This window comes from Etheostoma cragini, unplaced genomic scaffold, assembly GCF_013103735.1.
Source record: "Etheostoma cragini isolate CJK2018 unplaced genomic scaffold, CSU_Ecrag_1.0 ScbMSFa_897, whole genome shotgun sequence".
NCBI classification, from domain to species: domain Eukaryota; kingdom Metazoa; phylum Chordata; class Actinopteri; order Perciformes; family Percidae; genus Etheostoma; species Etheostoma cragini.
Window position 1 is genome coordinate 64,382 of NW_023269534.1, and position 15,775 is coordinate 80,156.

At 41.5% G+C, this 15,775-nt stretch overlaps 2 protein-coding genes and 1 pseudogene across 2 annotated transcripts in view; all 3 read left to right on the forward strand.

The window, feature by feature from the left end:
- LOC117941524 (zinc finger protein RFP-like) overlaps positions 1 to 15,296 on the forward strand; it is a 20,033-nt gene extending 4,737 nt beyond the window's left edge. The window contains exons 3-4 of the mRNA XM_034866531.1: positions 3,341 to 4,587; positions 14,828 to 15,296. Of these exons, the coding sequence (XP_034722422.1) occupies positions 3,341 to 4,569 (1,229 nt within the window). The 3' untranslated portion in view covers positions 4,570 to 4,587; positions 14,828 to 15,296. The remainder of the gene's footprint in view (positions 1 to 3,340; positions 4,588 to 14,827) is intronic.
- LOC117941516 (chromobox protein homolog 1-like) lies at positions 9,301 to 13,201 on the forward strand. Its single transcript, XM_034866522.1, has 5 exons — positions 9,301 to 9,342; positions 9,433 to 9,593; positions 9,850 to 10,003; positions 12,054 to 12,180; positions 13,197 to 13,201. The coding sequence occupies exons 1-5, from the start codon at positions 9,301 to 9,303 to the stop codon at positions 13,199 to 13,201; spliced, it is 489 nt and encodes a 162-aa protein (XP_034722413.1).
- LOC117941525 lies at positions 13,517 to 14,851 on the forward strand (annotated as a pseudogene).
- Positions 15,297 to 15,775: the final 479 nt, after the last annotated feature.

Here is a 15,775-nt window from a genome sequence, read left to right on the forward strand (position 1 = left end):
AGTAATTCTTCTAGTTTCGATTGGATGTTAGAGATCTTCTCCCACTCCTTATGTGTCGTGAGGTAGTGTCTTAGTTGTAGAAACTTATAGAAATCATGGGCTGTTAATTAAATTCTTGTGTTAACTGCTGAAATGACTTCAAGGTTTGACCACTAAACATTTGTGCAATATATTTTAACCCTATTTTGTCCATCTATTGTAGCCTGCATCCATCATACATGGTAAAGAATCAGTGTTATATGAGATTCGGGTGGCTCCACAAATAGAGTTTGACAGTTGCAATGTCTTACATACCCTCGACCATATTCTCATCTTCCCCCTGATCCAGACATTGCCCACCTTCTGTGTTACTTCACAAAAAAATGGAAGCGATTCTACAGGTACATTTATAGAATTTTGTTCCATTCCCACCCAGAATACATCTGCATCATTAGCAATCCACATAATAAGCAGCCCAGTAGAAATTTTTTAAATGGGTAAATTCAATCCTCCCTTCTCTTTTGGACAAAAAAGTGTCTTAAATTTAATTCTAGCCTTTTTCTTTTTCCCAATAAATTTAGATATAATCTTGTCTAACATTTTAAATGTAGAGTTAAAGACCATAATAGGCCATGACTGGAACAAAAACAACAGTCTTGGTAATACATTCATTCGCACAGTTTCTATCCTCCCCATCAGAGTCAAAGGCAAAATCTCCCACCTGGTCAAATCTTTTTTAATTTCAGTTATCAATTTCCCATAGTTTGCTTCAAATAGCTGTGACGTATGAGAAGTAATAATAATACCCAGTTATCTGAACCCTTTATTGGTTCATTTGAACATGAATTTCCCTTTTAAATCAGCCGAACATTGACCTGAGAGCATCGTAGCTACTGATTTAGCCTCATTGGTCAGATATCCTGAAATCTCCCCATACTCGTTCATGTTATTCAACAGGGCTATTAAGGAGGTGGAATGTTCACTTATATATGTTAATATTTCATCTGCAAATAGTGATATTTTGTGTTCTGTTCCCCCCTCATACCTTATTCCCTTTATATCTTTATTCTGTCTTATTGACTCAGCCAGTGGTTCTATGCTTACAGTAAAGGACTGTAGTCTCCTTGTCCGAATCCTCTTTTAAGTAGGAAAAAGTCTGAGCAACACCCATTGACTCTAATCCGTGATCTGGGGGCTTTGTAAACCATTTTCATCCAGTCTATAAAGGTTGTATGAAATCCGAAATTTGCTAATGTTTGGTAGAGGGGGCTCCATTTTAACCTATCAGATGCCTTTTGTGCATCTAAGCTAAGCAACATGGTAGACTGTGATCTATTTGTGGCACATGAGATAAGATTTAATGTCCTTCTGGTCTTGTTAGCACCTTGCCTTCCAGGAATAAAGCCTTTCTGATCTGATTTGATTAATTTAGTTACAGTCAGTAATAAGTATTTAAACACCCTGCTGTTTTGCAAGTTCTCCCACTTAAAAATCATGGAGGGTCTGAAATTGTCATCGTAGGTGCATGTCCACTGTGAGAGACATAATCAAAAAAAAATCACAATGTATGATTTTTTTTACTATTTATTTGTATGATACAGCTGGAAATAAGTATTTGAACACCTGTCTATCAGCTACAATTCTGACCCGTCAAGTTCTAATGGCACTATGCCATCATATATACAGTGAGGAAAATAAGTATTTGAACACCCTGCTATTTTGCAAGTTCTCCCACTTAGAAATCATGGAGGGTCTGAAATTTTCATCGTAGGTGCATGTCCACTGTGAGAGACATAATCTAAAAAAAATCCAGAAATCACAATGTAGAATTTTTTAAACTATTTATTTGCATGATACAGCTACAAATAAGTATTTTAACACCTTACAAAATCCATTTTAATATTTGGTACAGTAGCCTTTGTTTGCAATTACAGAGGTCAAATGTTTCCTGTAGTTTTTCACCAGGTTTTCACACACTGCAGAAGGGATTTTGGCCCACTCCTTCACACAGATCTTCTCTAGATCAGTCAGGTTTCTAGGCTGTCGCTGAGAAACACAGAGTTTGAGCTCCCTCCAAAGATTCTCTATTGGGTTTAGGTCTGGAGACAGGCTAGGCCCCCCCAGAACCTTGATATGCTTCTTCCAGAGCCACTCCTTGGTTCTCCTGGCGGTGTGCTCGGGGTCATTGTCATGTTGGAAGACCCGGCCTCAACCCATCTTCAATGCTCTAACTGAGGGAAGGAGGTTGGTCCCCAAAATCTCCCAATACATGGCCCCGGTCCTCCTCTCCTTAAAACAGGGCAGTCGCCAAAGCATGATGCTCCCTCCCCATGCTTCACAGTAGGGATGCTGGTCTTGGGATGGTCCTCATCATTCTTCTTCCTCCAAACACGGTTAGTGGAATTATGACCAAATAGTTCTATTCTGGTCTCATCTGACCACATGACTTCCTCCCATGACTCCTCTGGATCATCCAAATGGTTGTTGGCAGACTTAAGACGGGCCTTGACATGGTCTGGTTTAAGCAGGGGAAACTTCCGGGCCATGCATGATTTCAAACCATGACGTCTTAGTGTATTACCAACAGTAACCTTGGAAACGGTGGTCCCAGCTCTTTTCAGGTCCTGGACCAGCTCCTCCCGTGTAGTTCTGGGCTGATTTCTCACCTTTCTTAGGATCAGTGAGACCCCCCGAGGTGAGATCTCGCATGGAGCCCCAGTCCGAGGGAGACTGACTTTCATGTTTAGCTTCTTCCATTTTCTAATGATTGCTCCAACAGTGGACCTTTTTTCACCAAGCTGCTTGGACATATCCCAGTTGTCCTTTACAGCCTTGTGGAGGTGGACAATTTTGTCTCTAGTGTCTTTGGAAAGCTCTTTGGTCTTGGCCATGTTAGTAGTTGGATTATAACTGATTGTATGGGGTGGACAGGTGTCTTTATGCAGCTAACAACCTCAAACAGGTGCATCTAATTTAGGATAATAAATGGAGTGGAGGTGGACATTTTGAAGGCAGACTAACAGGTCTTTGAGGGTCAGAATTGTAGCTGATAGACACGTGTTCAAATACTTATTTGCAGCTGTATCATACAAATAAATAGTTAAAAAATCATACATTGTGATTTCTAGATTGTTTTTTTTAGATTATGTCTCACAGTGGACATGCACCTACGATGACAATTTCAGACCCCTCCATGATTTCTAAGTGGGGGAACTTGCAAAATAGCAGGGTGTTCAAATACTTATTTTCCTCAATGTATATATACACACAGCCCCATTAAGCCAAATGCACCCATTTCTTTTTAAACTAATAAGAATTGTCTTTTAAATTACATGATTTTTTTCTTTCACACTGTGTGTAGTTCTGACTGCTGCCAGCAATGTGCCTGAAGAAGACCCTGTGCAGAACCTGGAAGGCAGGATTTGTACGGAGCACGATAAACCTCTGGAGCAGTTCTGTAAGACCGACCAGTCTGTTTCAGACCACAAGCCGCATGATGTTGTTCCTCTGAAAGAAGAATATGAAGGAAAGAAGGCAGAGGTGGAAAACACAGATGATGAAATTCAGCAGATGATCCAGAAGAGACGACTGAAGATTCAAGAGATCAAACACTCAGTGGACCTCAGTGAGGAAGCTGCAGACAGAGAGATAGCAGAAGGTGTTCAGGTCTTCACTTCTCTGAAGGAGTCTGCTGAGAGAGGACTGAATGAGCTCATCAACACCATCAAAGAGAAGCAGAAAACAACAGAAAAACAGGCAGAAGCTTTCATCAAAGACCTGGAACAGGAAATCTCTGAGCTGATGAAGAGAAGCACTGAGGTTGAGCAGCTTTCACGCTCTGAGGACCACCCCCATCTTCTCCAGAGGGTCCAGTCCCTAAACACCAACCACCCTACACCCACCAAGGACTGGACAGACGTCAGCGTCAATCCATCATCACATGAGGGGACAGTGATGAAAGCTGTGGCTCAGCTGGAGGAGACGCTCACTAAAGAGATGAAGAAGCTGGTTGAGTCTGAGCTGAAGAGGGTCCAGCAGTATGCAGTGGATGTGACTCTTGATCCTGATACAGCACATCCTGCTCTCATCCTGTCTGATGATGGGAAACAAGTGAATGCTGGTGATGTGAGGAAGAATCTCCCAGACAACCCAGAGAGATTTGATTATTGTGTTTTTCTTTTAGGAAAACAGAGTTTCTCTTCGGGCAGATTTTACTTTGAGGTCCAAGTTAAAAGAAAAACTAATTGGAATTTAGGAGTGGCCAGAGAGTCGATCGACAGGAAGGGAGACATAAAACTGAGTCCTAACAAAGGTTACTGGACAATATGGTTGAGAAATGGAAATGAGTACAAAGCTCTTGCTTCCCCTCCAGTCCGTCTCTCTCTGAAGTCTCCTCCTCAGAAGGTGGGGGTGTTTGTGGACTATGAGGAGGGTCTGGTCTCCTTTTATGACGTAGATGCTGCAGCTCTTATCTACTCCTTTGCTCGCTGCTCCTTCATTGAGAAACTCTTCCCATACTTTGGTCCCTGTCCTAATGCTGGTGGTAAAAACTCTGCCCCTCTGATCATCTCTCCTGTCAGAGTAAACTAATCACTGATCTCATTTCAGGTATTGATGCATTGAACAAATGTACATATTAATATATTTTACATCTTATTTTCTACATAATCTGTTTCCTGTGGTGACTGATTTACACTTTATTCCATTTATTATCATATGTTAAATGTGCAGAAATTCTTTACAAAGTGAATCAAACTTCATCTTGACATATTTGGTGTCTTTAGAAACTGATTTCTTCTGGAAGTTATATTCAATTTCTGTGGGTTTAACAGAGGTTTAAATAGAAATTGTCTACATAACGTGTACCATAATGCATCAAGTTAATGTGTTGATTATGTAATCAGATACACATTTATTAGTATTTGATGTGCAGCCACAGGAAACATATAGCTGAATATTTCATTGTGTCATGAAGCTTCATTAAAGAGTGAGGCCTATTACATCCCATAATGTCTCCAGAACACAGTATGTGTCCTTGTTATACCGGGTAGAAAAAGTTAATGGATGTTTCTATCTTGTGGGAAAAGTCTTTTGGATAATTAATGGTCACTTTGGCCATTTTTTATTTGTTTCATGAATTCTGTAAGATGTTTTTTGAGTCAAAGAAATGTGTAAATATGTGATTGTAGAATTAAAAACTGTAAAATAAAGCAGGTGTTGAACACAAGGCCTGACTAAGCCGTATGTCCTTATACCATCCTACACCATGTGGAAGGCACCAGACTCCTAACCACACATTACTTTCCTAACCCAGACTAAATAACACAGATGTGATGGACTGAATTCTAACTTGGTGTGCACCCCCCCCCCCCTTTCCTTGTGGCTCTGCAGCCTCTGATGCTCCAGCTGTGCTGCTCCTCACGTATTCACGCAGTACTGAAGGAAAATGAAAATGGAGCAGAAGTATGTAGGAGGGCGGAGCCAGGCCAGGCTAAGCCTAACTCCTGATTGGCTGTTACTACATAGCATATTCTTTACCAATGTCTCTAGCAGTCCCCCCTCTACATTATTGGCCATTCCCTATCCTTCTCATGCTCATATGTCTGCCACAGATTGATTGAAGCGCCCCCTTCCACATTTAACGTGTTTGGTGGGAGGGCAAATTTACTGGTGTCACATGTGCGACTGGATGTAAAATTCAGTTGCAAAATCTCACATTTTGGGTGCAAAATACGAGCATTTGGTGGCATCTGGACCCCTGACTTTGGCTCTGCTAAATAGTCTCAGGAAGGAACTTGTTCAGGTGGAACATGTCCCCCCTTTTGTGCCCGCACAGGGGGTTACACATTATCTTTTAAACAGAGGCTCCTGAGGTCTGACCAGTATGTGGCCCTTTTTTCAAACAAAGGCTTATATTCCAATCCCCCTCTAGAACAAAGCAAAGCACATGTCTCCTCAGACAAATGGGTCAAGTCCCCATTTTACAGCATCAACCAGCAAGTCACACGTAGGTGTCACTTCACCAAATGGCCCCAGGTCTCCCATTGGTTCCTGGACCCTAGACCCAGTATGGAGCCTAGACGGGGATCCTGAACTATAAAACTTGCTGACACGCAGAAACCTGTCTCTCCTCCGCTGTCGTGAAAGGAGGCACGACAAGCGCTTGGGCCAAAAAACTCTTTTTGGAAACAAAGTGGATTTAATTTTCTCCTTACAACAGCTCTGGTGATCCGAGTGTGTCTATAACAGTTGCCGTGGCGCCACGCCATGAAGTACTTTATAAATTAAGCACAAAGAGGAAAATCTACGAAGACTATCAAAACTCAATAAGTTATATTTCTCTAAGATATTGCAATGTTTATAAGAGAGAGTTTTTTTTATCCAGAGTCTTTAGCGCCTTCATGTACAAAAGCTCAACTGGTTTTAAGTAGTAGTACCTGACATAGACCAGCTGGTTTTAGGGTAGTAGTACCCGACATAGACCAACTGGTTTTAGGGTAGTAGTACCTGACATAGACCAGCTGGTTTTAGGGTAGTAGTACCCGACATAGACCAGCTGGTTTTAGGGTAGTAGTACCCGACATAGACCAGCTGGTGATGCAATAGTTCAGATGTGAAAGTATCATTGAATGCCAAAACATCAGAGCAGCTTAATCTGATAGAGATCCCCTGATCTGTTTAAAATGATGAAGATTGATTCTTTTGGTTTTTAAAAGAGAGTCTATAGTCTATAATCACACCTAAATATTTACATTCATTAACAACTTCCAACTCTTCTGTGCCCAGCATCAATCCCGATTGAACAAGCATAACAGTAGAAGATTGCTTCGACAAGTATAAAAGTTTTTTTTTTACATTTAAAATAAGACACGATCTATTGTGTCTGTGTGTGTGTGCGTTTTTTTTGTGTGTGTGTGTGTGTGTGTGTGTGTGTGTGTGTGTGAGTGTGTGAGCTGTTGAGAGAACATGTGCTGCCTCCACTGGATCTTTTTTTCAGTAAAAATGACAGTGTCATCGGCGTAAAGCTGGATATTAATGTAAACAGTAAGTCATTAAAATATAGAGAAAATAAAATGGGCCCCAGTATGGAGCCTTGGGGGACTCCTACTGAACAACCTGTATAGGCAGAACTAACCCCGCCAACCACAGTGGATTGTTCTCTGTTAGACAAGTATGAGTGAAACCAGTTAATAGTTTGAGCAAAAAAAATTGTAACGTGACAATTTAGATAGCTCTTTTCAAATCCAGAAATACAACATCAACACATCCATTTTTATCTAGCTGACATTTCATTTTATTCATAAACATGGCCAATGCAGTCTCGGTTGAGTGGTTAGGGCGGAACCCAAACTGCATTGGATGTAAAGGTGTTTGACTATTGCTGAGGAATTCAATGATTCTTTTGCTAATCCATTAGTTATTCATGTCAGATTTGACTGTGGCCAATTTCCACACCTTAGAAACAATTGAATTTTTGTAGATAAATTAACAAAGTGCAGAGTGGGGGTGTAAAGCCTCTTTATGTAACTTTATAAAACTAGTGTCAAGGCCATACATATTCTTGGCTTTATAGCTGTAATGATATCAATGACTTCTGGTTCTGTAATCTCTTGGATATAAAATTTGGGATGATTATTGTCCGGTAGAGTAGGAACCTGCTGACCAGAACCCTCGGAAGATGGGAACTGTTTCACCAAATCTACTATTGACCTAACAAAGAAGGAATTAAGCTTTTGTGCCAGAACTGGGTCTCTCACCAACAGATTGTTAATTTTTACTTCTAAACCTTTAATGTCCTGCTTGGGTTGTTTCCCTGTCAATTTATTTATGATCTGCCATATTTTTTAATAATTTGAATGAAAAAGTTTGCTTTAGCCTTTTGTAATTCGGACGTCACTTCATTTCTGGCTCTTGTAAAACTCAGTCTGTCAATATTAAGTCCAGACTTAATAGATTTTCGGAGTAATTGATCCCTATGCTTTATTAGCTCTAAACAGGCAGGGTTAAGCCAGGGAAGAGAGTTGGACTTCTTTCTGCCATGGCGCCCCCTCCTGGAGAAAGAGAAGATAACCTCTTTGACTTTCTAGAGAAATAAGTCAGTGCCAGCGTCCACATCCTCTGGTCCACCTCTGTCCACGTTTTCTAGCTGGTTCTTGGGAATTGTCATATTACTAGTGTGGTTGGTTGAAGTATGATATGGATTTTTTGAGCGTTTTACCTTTCTAGAAAAAACGATTACGTTATGGTCTGAAGGACCTGTTAACAGGTTGGGTTTTTTGTAATCCTTTCTGGCTTGTTGTTGAAAACTAAGTAAATTCTAAAGTCTGTGTGATGTGTGATTCTGGCAGGTTGTTCTATTATCTGAGTAAGGTTAAAAAAATCTGTTATAAGCTTGAGAGTCTGTTTTGTTGTCGCAATTGACAATAAAATCTCCAAAAAGGGGGATTTCTTTTTTATGATTACGTATCGAAAGGAGTGCTTTGAGCTGGTCATAGAAAACTACCTTAGCAGTAGGTTGGTGATAGATGCAGATAGCTGTCAGAGACATCTCGAGAGAGAGGGAGACCAACGTGTTCCAGTGTGATGTTACTGGGCCATTTGATCTGATTGCCTTTCAAGCTATTCTTAACATACATGAGAACCCCCACCCCTTCCTTGACCCCTATCCTACCTAAAAGTTTGGTATTCTGGTAGTGACCCAGCAGCTTCAGGTGAGGAGCTGGCTAGCCATGTTTCAGATAAACCCATAAAATCAACATTAGAAATACATAACAAATGTTCAATCTGTTCTCATTTTGGCACCAAGCTGCGTACATTAAGATGACCCCCAAACAGCTCCCCCTTTTTTAAACACCAGGTCCCAAACAGTCCTAGCCTCATTAAGTGTCCTAAACTTTTTTAGTCGGTTATGTATTCTGAGTACTGGGTAACAAATCTTACGTCTGTCCTTGTGCGGAATCTATCCTTTTGTTCCGGGCGTGGTAATGGCCTCTCACTGCAACGCTTGTTCCTGGTTCAGACCATCCGGGGGGCCGGCAGTCAAGCTGACGTTGGCTGAGCACAGCGTTTCCCCGTGCAGGGATGGAAACTGCATCAGGCGACAGCAGGCAACCTTTGGTCCTCCACTGCTGCATCACAGATCCTTGGCATAGCACTGCCACTGACGTGCTGGGTAGTATCTCTGACTCGCCGATGGCAGCTAGGTGCAGCTCCGTTACTGTTATACCGGTCAGGGGTGGTGGAGACAAGTGTCCTCCAAGCTCCTGCTGTTGTAAAGCTGGCTCTCGGCTCGGCACAGCTATGTGAACTGGCGGCATCTAGATGCTGGTGGACCGGTTCTGCTTCTCTGTTCCAGCAGTTGTTGTAGACGGGCAGCCACTGCAACACCTACCATTAGTTCTTCTAACCCTTGTATCATTATCTCTGCATGTTTCCCCCTTGGGTCTACCAAAGGTGTCCTCAGCAGACAACAAGCTGGTGACTGTAGCAGGAAAGGAGGAGGAGGAGGAAGAGGAAGAGGAGGAGGACGAGGAGTATGCAGTGGAGAAGGTTTTGGACTGCAGAGTGGTGAAGGGAAGAGTAGAGTTTCTGCTGAAATGGAAGGGGTTCTCAGAGTAAGTATGAGTGTATAATATTAATACTTGGTGTTCTTGATCTTGACAAGAAGATTTAGTATATTTACATATTGCAAATAAATGTCAGCATTGTATTATTATTAAAGTTGAAGGTTTGGTATTTTGACTCTAAGTTACAGACCCACAAATAAACTTAGATAAAAGGACTAATAGGAATGATGAATTAGAATGAGAATGGATTGTCTTAAAAACAAAGTGTAAGGAGATTTTCTTCTGTCCGCACTCACCTTTCCAGTAAGAATAACACACGGGAGCCGCAAGACAACCTGGACCTGGACCTTATAACCGAGTACATGCAGAAACAAGAGGAGGAAAAGGAGGACAAGAGGAAAGGTGTCAGGGAGGCCTCGGGAGACTCAGAGGAGCGAGGGAGCAAGAGGAAGAAGGAGGTGAGTGAAGGAAAGAGGTTACTCCAGACGGAAGACTCCCAGAAATCTGATCTCAATATTTATGAATGCACAAAGAGGGTTTCACAAATGTCTTTTAGGATTTACATTGAGGAAAATAAGTATTTAACACCCTACTATTTTGCAAGTTCTCCCACTTAGAAATCATGGAGGGGTCTGAAATTGTCATCGTAGGTGCATGTCCACTGTGAGAGACATAATGTAAAAAAGAAAATCCAGAAATCAAAGTGTATGATTTTTAAAACTATTTATTTGTATGATACAGCTGCAAATAAGTATTTGAACACCTGTCTATCAGCTACAATTCTGACCCTCAAAGACCTGTTAGTCTGCCTTCAAAATGTCCACCTCCACTCCATTTGTTATCCTAAATTAGATGCACCTGTTTGAGGGTGTTAGCTGCATAAAGACACCTGTCCACCCCATACAATCAGTAAGAATCCAACTACTAACATGGCCAAGACCAAAGAGCTGTCCAAAGACACTAGAGACTAAATTGTCCACCTCCACAAGGCTGGAAAGGGCTACGGGGACATGTCCAAGCAGCTTGGAGAAAAAAGGTCCACTGTTGGAGCAATCATTGAAAAATGGAAGAAGCTAAACATGACTGTCAATCTCCCTCGGACTGGGGCTCCATGCGAGATCTCACCTCGTGGGGTCTCAATGATCCTACGAAAGGTGAGAAATCAGCCCAGAGCTACACGGGAGGAGCTAGTCAATGACGTGAAAAGAGCTGGGACCACCGTTTCCAAGGTTACTGTGGGTAATACACTGAGACGTCATGGTTTAAAATCATGCATGGCCCGGAAGGTTCCCCTGCTTAAACCAGCACATGTCAAGGCCTGTCTTAAGTTTGCCAACGACCATTTGGATAATCCAGAGGAGTCATGGGAGAAAGTCATGTGGTCAGATGAGACCAAAATATAACTTTTAGGTCCTAATTCCACTAACCGTGTTTGGAGGAAGAAGAATGATGAGTACCATCCTAAGAACCCAATCGCTGCTGTGAAGCATGGGGAGGGTAGCACCATGCTTTGAGGGTGTTTTTCTGCACATGGGACAGGGCGACTGCACTGTATTGGGGAGTGGATGATCGAGGCCATGTATTGCAAGATTTTGTGGAACAACCTCCTTCCCTCAGTTAGAGCATTGAAGATGGGTCGAGGCTGGGTCTTTCAAAAATGAAAATGACCCAAAGCACACAGCCAGGAGAACCAAGGAGTGGCTCTAGAAGCATATAAAGGTTCTGGCGTGGCGTAGCCAGTCTCCAGACCTAAACTTAATAGAGAATCTTTGGAGGGACCTCAAACTCTGTGTTTCTCAGCAACAGCCCAGAAACCTGACTGATCCAGAGAAGATCTGTGTGGAGGAGTGGGCCAAAATCCCTTCTGCAGTGTGTCAAACCTGGTGAAAAACTACAGGAAACATTTGAAACAAAGGCTACTGTACCAAATATTAACAATCATCTTAGGTGTTCAAATACTTATTTGCAGCTGTATCATACAAATAAATAGTTAAAAATTGATACATTGTGATTTCTGGATTTTTTTTTTTTTTTAGATTATGTCTCTCACAGTGGACATGCACCTACGATGACAATTTGTGACCCTCCATAATTTCTAAGTGGGAAGACTTGCAAAATAGCAGGGTGTTCAAATAGTTATTTTCCTCACTGTATATATTTAACAAAGAAGAAAACACGGCTCAAAGAAAAGCCGGTAGTCATTAAACTCCGCCCTCTGATAGTGAGGGCCGGGGGGAAATCAGAGTGGATAATCTCCTCCGGGCCTTTCAAATAAAGTACTTTCAAGTTCATCGTAATATACAATCCTATCAATTTAAATTAACAGATTCAATATATTCTTGTTACCCCTCCCCGCCCCAACTATGCCTCGATATCCTGTCCATAAATATTACAAACAGGATTGATGACAAAGTTCACAAAGATGCTCTAAATTTGGACATAGTTTCTAGCTTAAGATAGATCTCTACAGCGGAACCTCACTAACTCACTCTCTGTTTTTCTGTCTAGAAACGGAGAGGAAGAGAAGTCAAGCATCACCACTGTCAGGACTGTGACAAAACCTTCACAACATCAGGATATTTAAAGATCCATCGGAGAGTTCACACTAGAGAGAAGCCGTACAGCTGTGATCAATGTGGGGCAGCTTTCACACAGCAGAGACACCTAAAAAGCCATCATCGCATTCACACTGGAGAGAAAACATACATATATATTTTTTTATTCTTGTTATTGTCTGTGCAGATTCTTGTTATACCTACTCAGGAAATCCTGCCGTTAGTTGGCAGAAAAGGCAACGACGCTGATGCAGGTTTTATCAAATGTAGGCTACGTTAATATGGAACCACACAACCATAACATTCAGAAACGAGCCAACTATGTGTAGGGCAAAATTGTTTGACCCTCTGAATTTACCGTTGGACACACCACAACATGAGACGGGACGGATGACATAGGACGATCCAGGCTGCAGCCATACACTCTTGAGGAAATCAGATATAACGCAGCTTTAAGGAGTCCCCCCCTGCAGGAGATCAGATATAATGCAGCTTTAAGGAGTCCCCCCCTGCAGAAGATCAGATATAATGCAGCTTTAAGGAGTCCCCACTTCAGGAGATCAGATATAATGCAGCTTTAAGGAGTCTCCCCCTGCAGGAGATCAGATATAATGCAGCCTTAAGGAGTCCCCCCCTGCTGGAGGTCAGATATAATGCAGCTTTAAGGAGTCTCTAAATAATCTCCCTATGTATATGCCTATTTTCGTCCTTTCCTACTAATTAGCTCTATGTGTTGACATCACATTAGACTGGAATAAAGTCATAAATATTCAAACATAAATATTTTACCTTGACATCAAATAAAGTGGACCCGTCATTAAGACATAAGACCAGTTTGGACCTGTCATTAAGACATAAGACCAGTTTAGACATGTCATTAAGACATAAGACCAGTTTGGACCTGTCATTTAGACATAAAACCAGTTTGGACCTTTCATTAAGACATAGGACCAGTTTGGTGAGAGTGAACTCAGTATCAAGGTGATTAAGAGTTTTGGAAAGATATTGTTACTTGTTGCTAAAGTAACCGTAGGCTGTAGGCTGAGATCAGTCTGTTCAAATATTTTAAATATAATGTTTCTCTTGTTATCTGCAGTCTGAAGATCAGTTTCTGTGCTCCATCTGTCTGGATGTGTTCACTGATCCTGTCACCATACCATGTGGTCACAACTTCTGCAAGAACTGCATCACTGATCACTGGAATACTAATGACCAGTACCTGTGTCCAATATGTAAAAAGGTTTTCAACACAAGACCTGAGCTGCACGTCAACACTTTCATCTCTGAGATAGTTGTTCAGTTCAGACAGTCAGCTCAACAGAAAGCCAGCAGCAGCAGCTCAGAGCAACAAGTGTCCAAACCAAAAGAAGTTCCCTGTGACGTCTGCACTGGAACCAAACTGAAGGCGCTGAAGTCCTGCCTGGTGTGTCTGGTCTCCTACTGTGAGACTCACCTGGAGCCTCATCTGACCATGTCAGGTCTGAAAAGACATCAGCTGATCGAACCTCTGGAGAACCTGGAAGGCAGGATGTGTACGGAGCACGATAAACCTCTGGAGCTGTTCTGTAAGACCGACCAGACATGTGTCTGCATGCTCTGCACTGTTTTAGACCACAAGAAACATGATGTTGTTCCTCTGAAAGAAGGATATGAAAGAAAGATGGCAGAGCTCGGGAAGAGGCTGAAATCCAGCAGATGATCCAGAAGAGACGTCTGAAGATTCAGGAGGTTAAAGTCTCAATCGACCGCAGAGAGGAAAATGCAGACAGAGAGATAGCAGAAGGTGTTCAGGACTTCACTTCTCTGATGGAGTCTGTTGAGAGAGGCCTGAATGAGCTCATCAACACCACCAAAGAGAAACAGAAAACAACAGAAAAACTGGCCGAAGCTTTCATCAAAATGCTGGAACAGGAAATCTTTGAGCTGATGAAGAGAAGCACTGAGGTGAAGCAGCTCTCACACTCTGAAGACCACCTCCATCTTCTCCAGAGGGTTCAATCCCTAAACATCCAACAACCTCCACCCACCAAGGACTGGACAAAGGTCAGCGTCCGTCCATCATCATATGAGGGGACTGTGATGAAAGCTGTGGCTCAGCTGGAGGAGACAATCAGTAAAGAGATGAAGAAGCTGCTTGAAGCCGAGCTGAAGAGGGTCCAGCAGTATGCAGTGGATGTGACTCTTGATCCTGATACAGCACATCCTGAACTCATCCTCTCTGATGATGGGAAAAAAGTGAATCATGGTGATGTGAGAAAGAATCTCCCAGACAACCCAGAGAGATTTTCTAAGTGTGTTTGTGTTTTAGGAAAAAATAGTTTTTCAGGAAGATTTTACTTTGAGGTTCAAGTTAAAGGAAAGACTGACTGGACTTTAGGAGTGGCCAGAGAGTTGATCAACAGGAAAGGAGACATCATACTGAGTCCTCAGAATGGTTACTGGACGATATGGTTGAGAAATGGAATTGAGTACATAGCTCTTGCTGGCCCTGGTGTCCTCTCTCTGAAGTCTCCTCCTCAGAAGGTGGGGGTGTTTGTGGACTATGAGGAGGGTCTGGTCTCCTTTTATGATGTAGATGCTGAAGCTCTTATCTACTCCTTTCCTGGCTGCTCCTTTACAAAGAAACTCTTCCCATACTTCGGTCCCTGTCCTAATGATGGTGGTAAAAACTCTGCCCCTCTGATCATCTCTCCTGTCAGAGTAAACTAATCACTGATCTCATTTCAGGTATTGATTCATTTTAAATCAAGGAAACAAATGTACATATTCATATATTTTACATCCTAATTTCTACAGAATCTGTTTCCTGTGGTGAGTGATTTACACTCTATTCCATTTATTATCATATGTTAAATGTTCAGCAATTCTTTGAAAACTGAATCAAACTTCATCTTAACACATTTGGTGTCTTTAGAAACTGATTTCTTCTGGAAGTTATAATAAATGTCTGTGGGTTTAACAGAGGTTTAAATAGATATCGTCTACATAACGTGTGTCATGATGCATCAAATTAATGTGTTGATTATGTAATCAGGTCCACGTTTATTAGTATTTGATGTGCAGCCACAGAAAAAATATTGCTGAATATTTCATTGTGTCATGAAGCTTCATTTAAGAGTGTTGGCTATTCCATCCCATAATGTCTCCAGAACACAGTATGTGTCCTTGTTATACCGGGTAGAAAAAGTTAATGGATGTTTCTGTCTTGTGTGAAAAGTCTTTTGGATAATTAAGATGGTTTATGAGTCAAAGAAATGTGTAAATATGTGATTGTAAAATAAAAAGTGTAAAATAAAGCAGGTGTTGAACACAAGGCCTGAGGAAGCAGTGAGAACAGAAAAGCTGGTTTACACACAAGTTGGATTTCAGTTGAGGATGATCTTTATTGTTGAGAATAAAGTTGAACTTTCAGTATTAGTGCCAGACATAAAAACAATAAATCAGAGATGGAAGTTTTTTTGGACTTTGAGAATAAAATCAAAATGATCAAATATTTTGAATGAAATCCTAAATCCAATTTTGAGAATAGTGTCTAAATATCGGGAATAATGTTGAAATATGGAGACTAAAGTCAAAGATTCTCATTTTGACTTTGTATTCTGAAAGCTTAAACCAATCTGAAGATCTTCCTCCTCTGATGTTCTCTTATGTCTGGTACTATATGGTAAGTTGCCA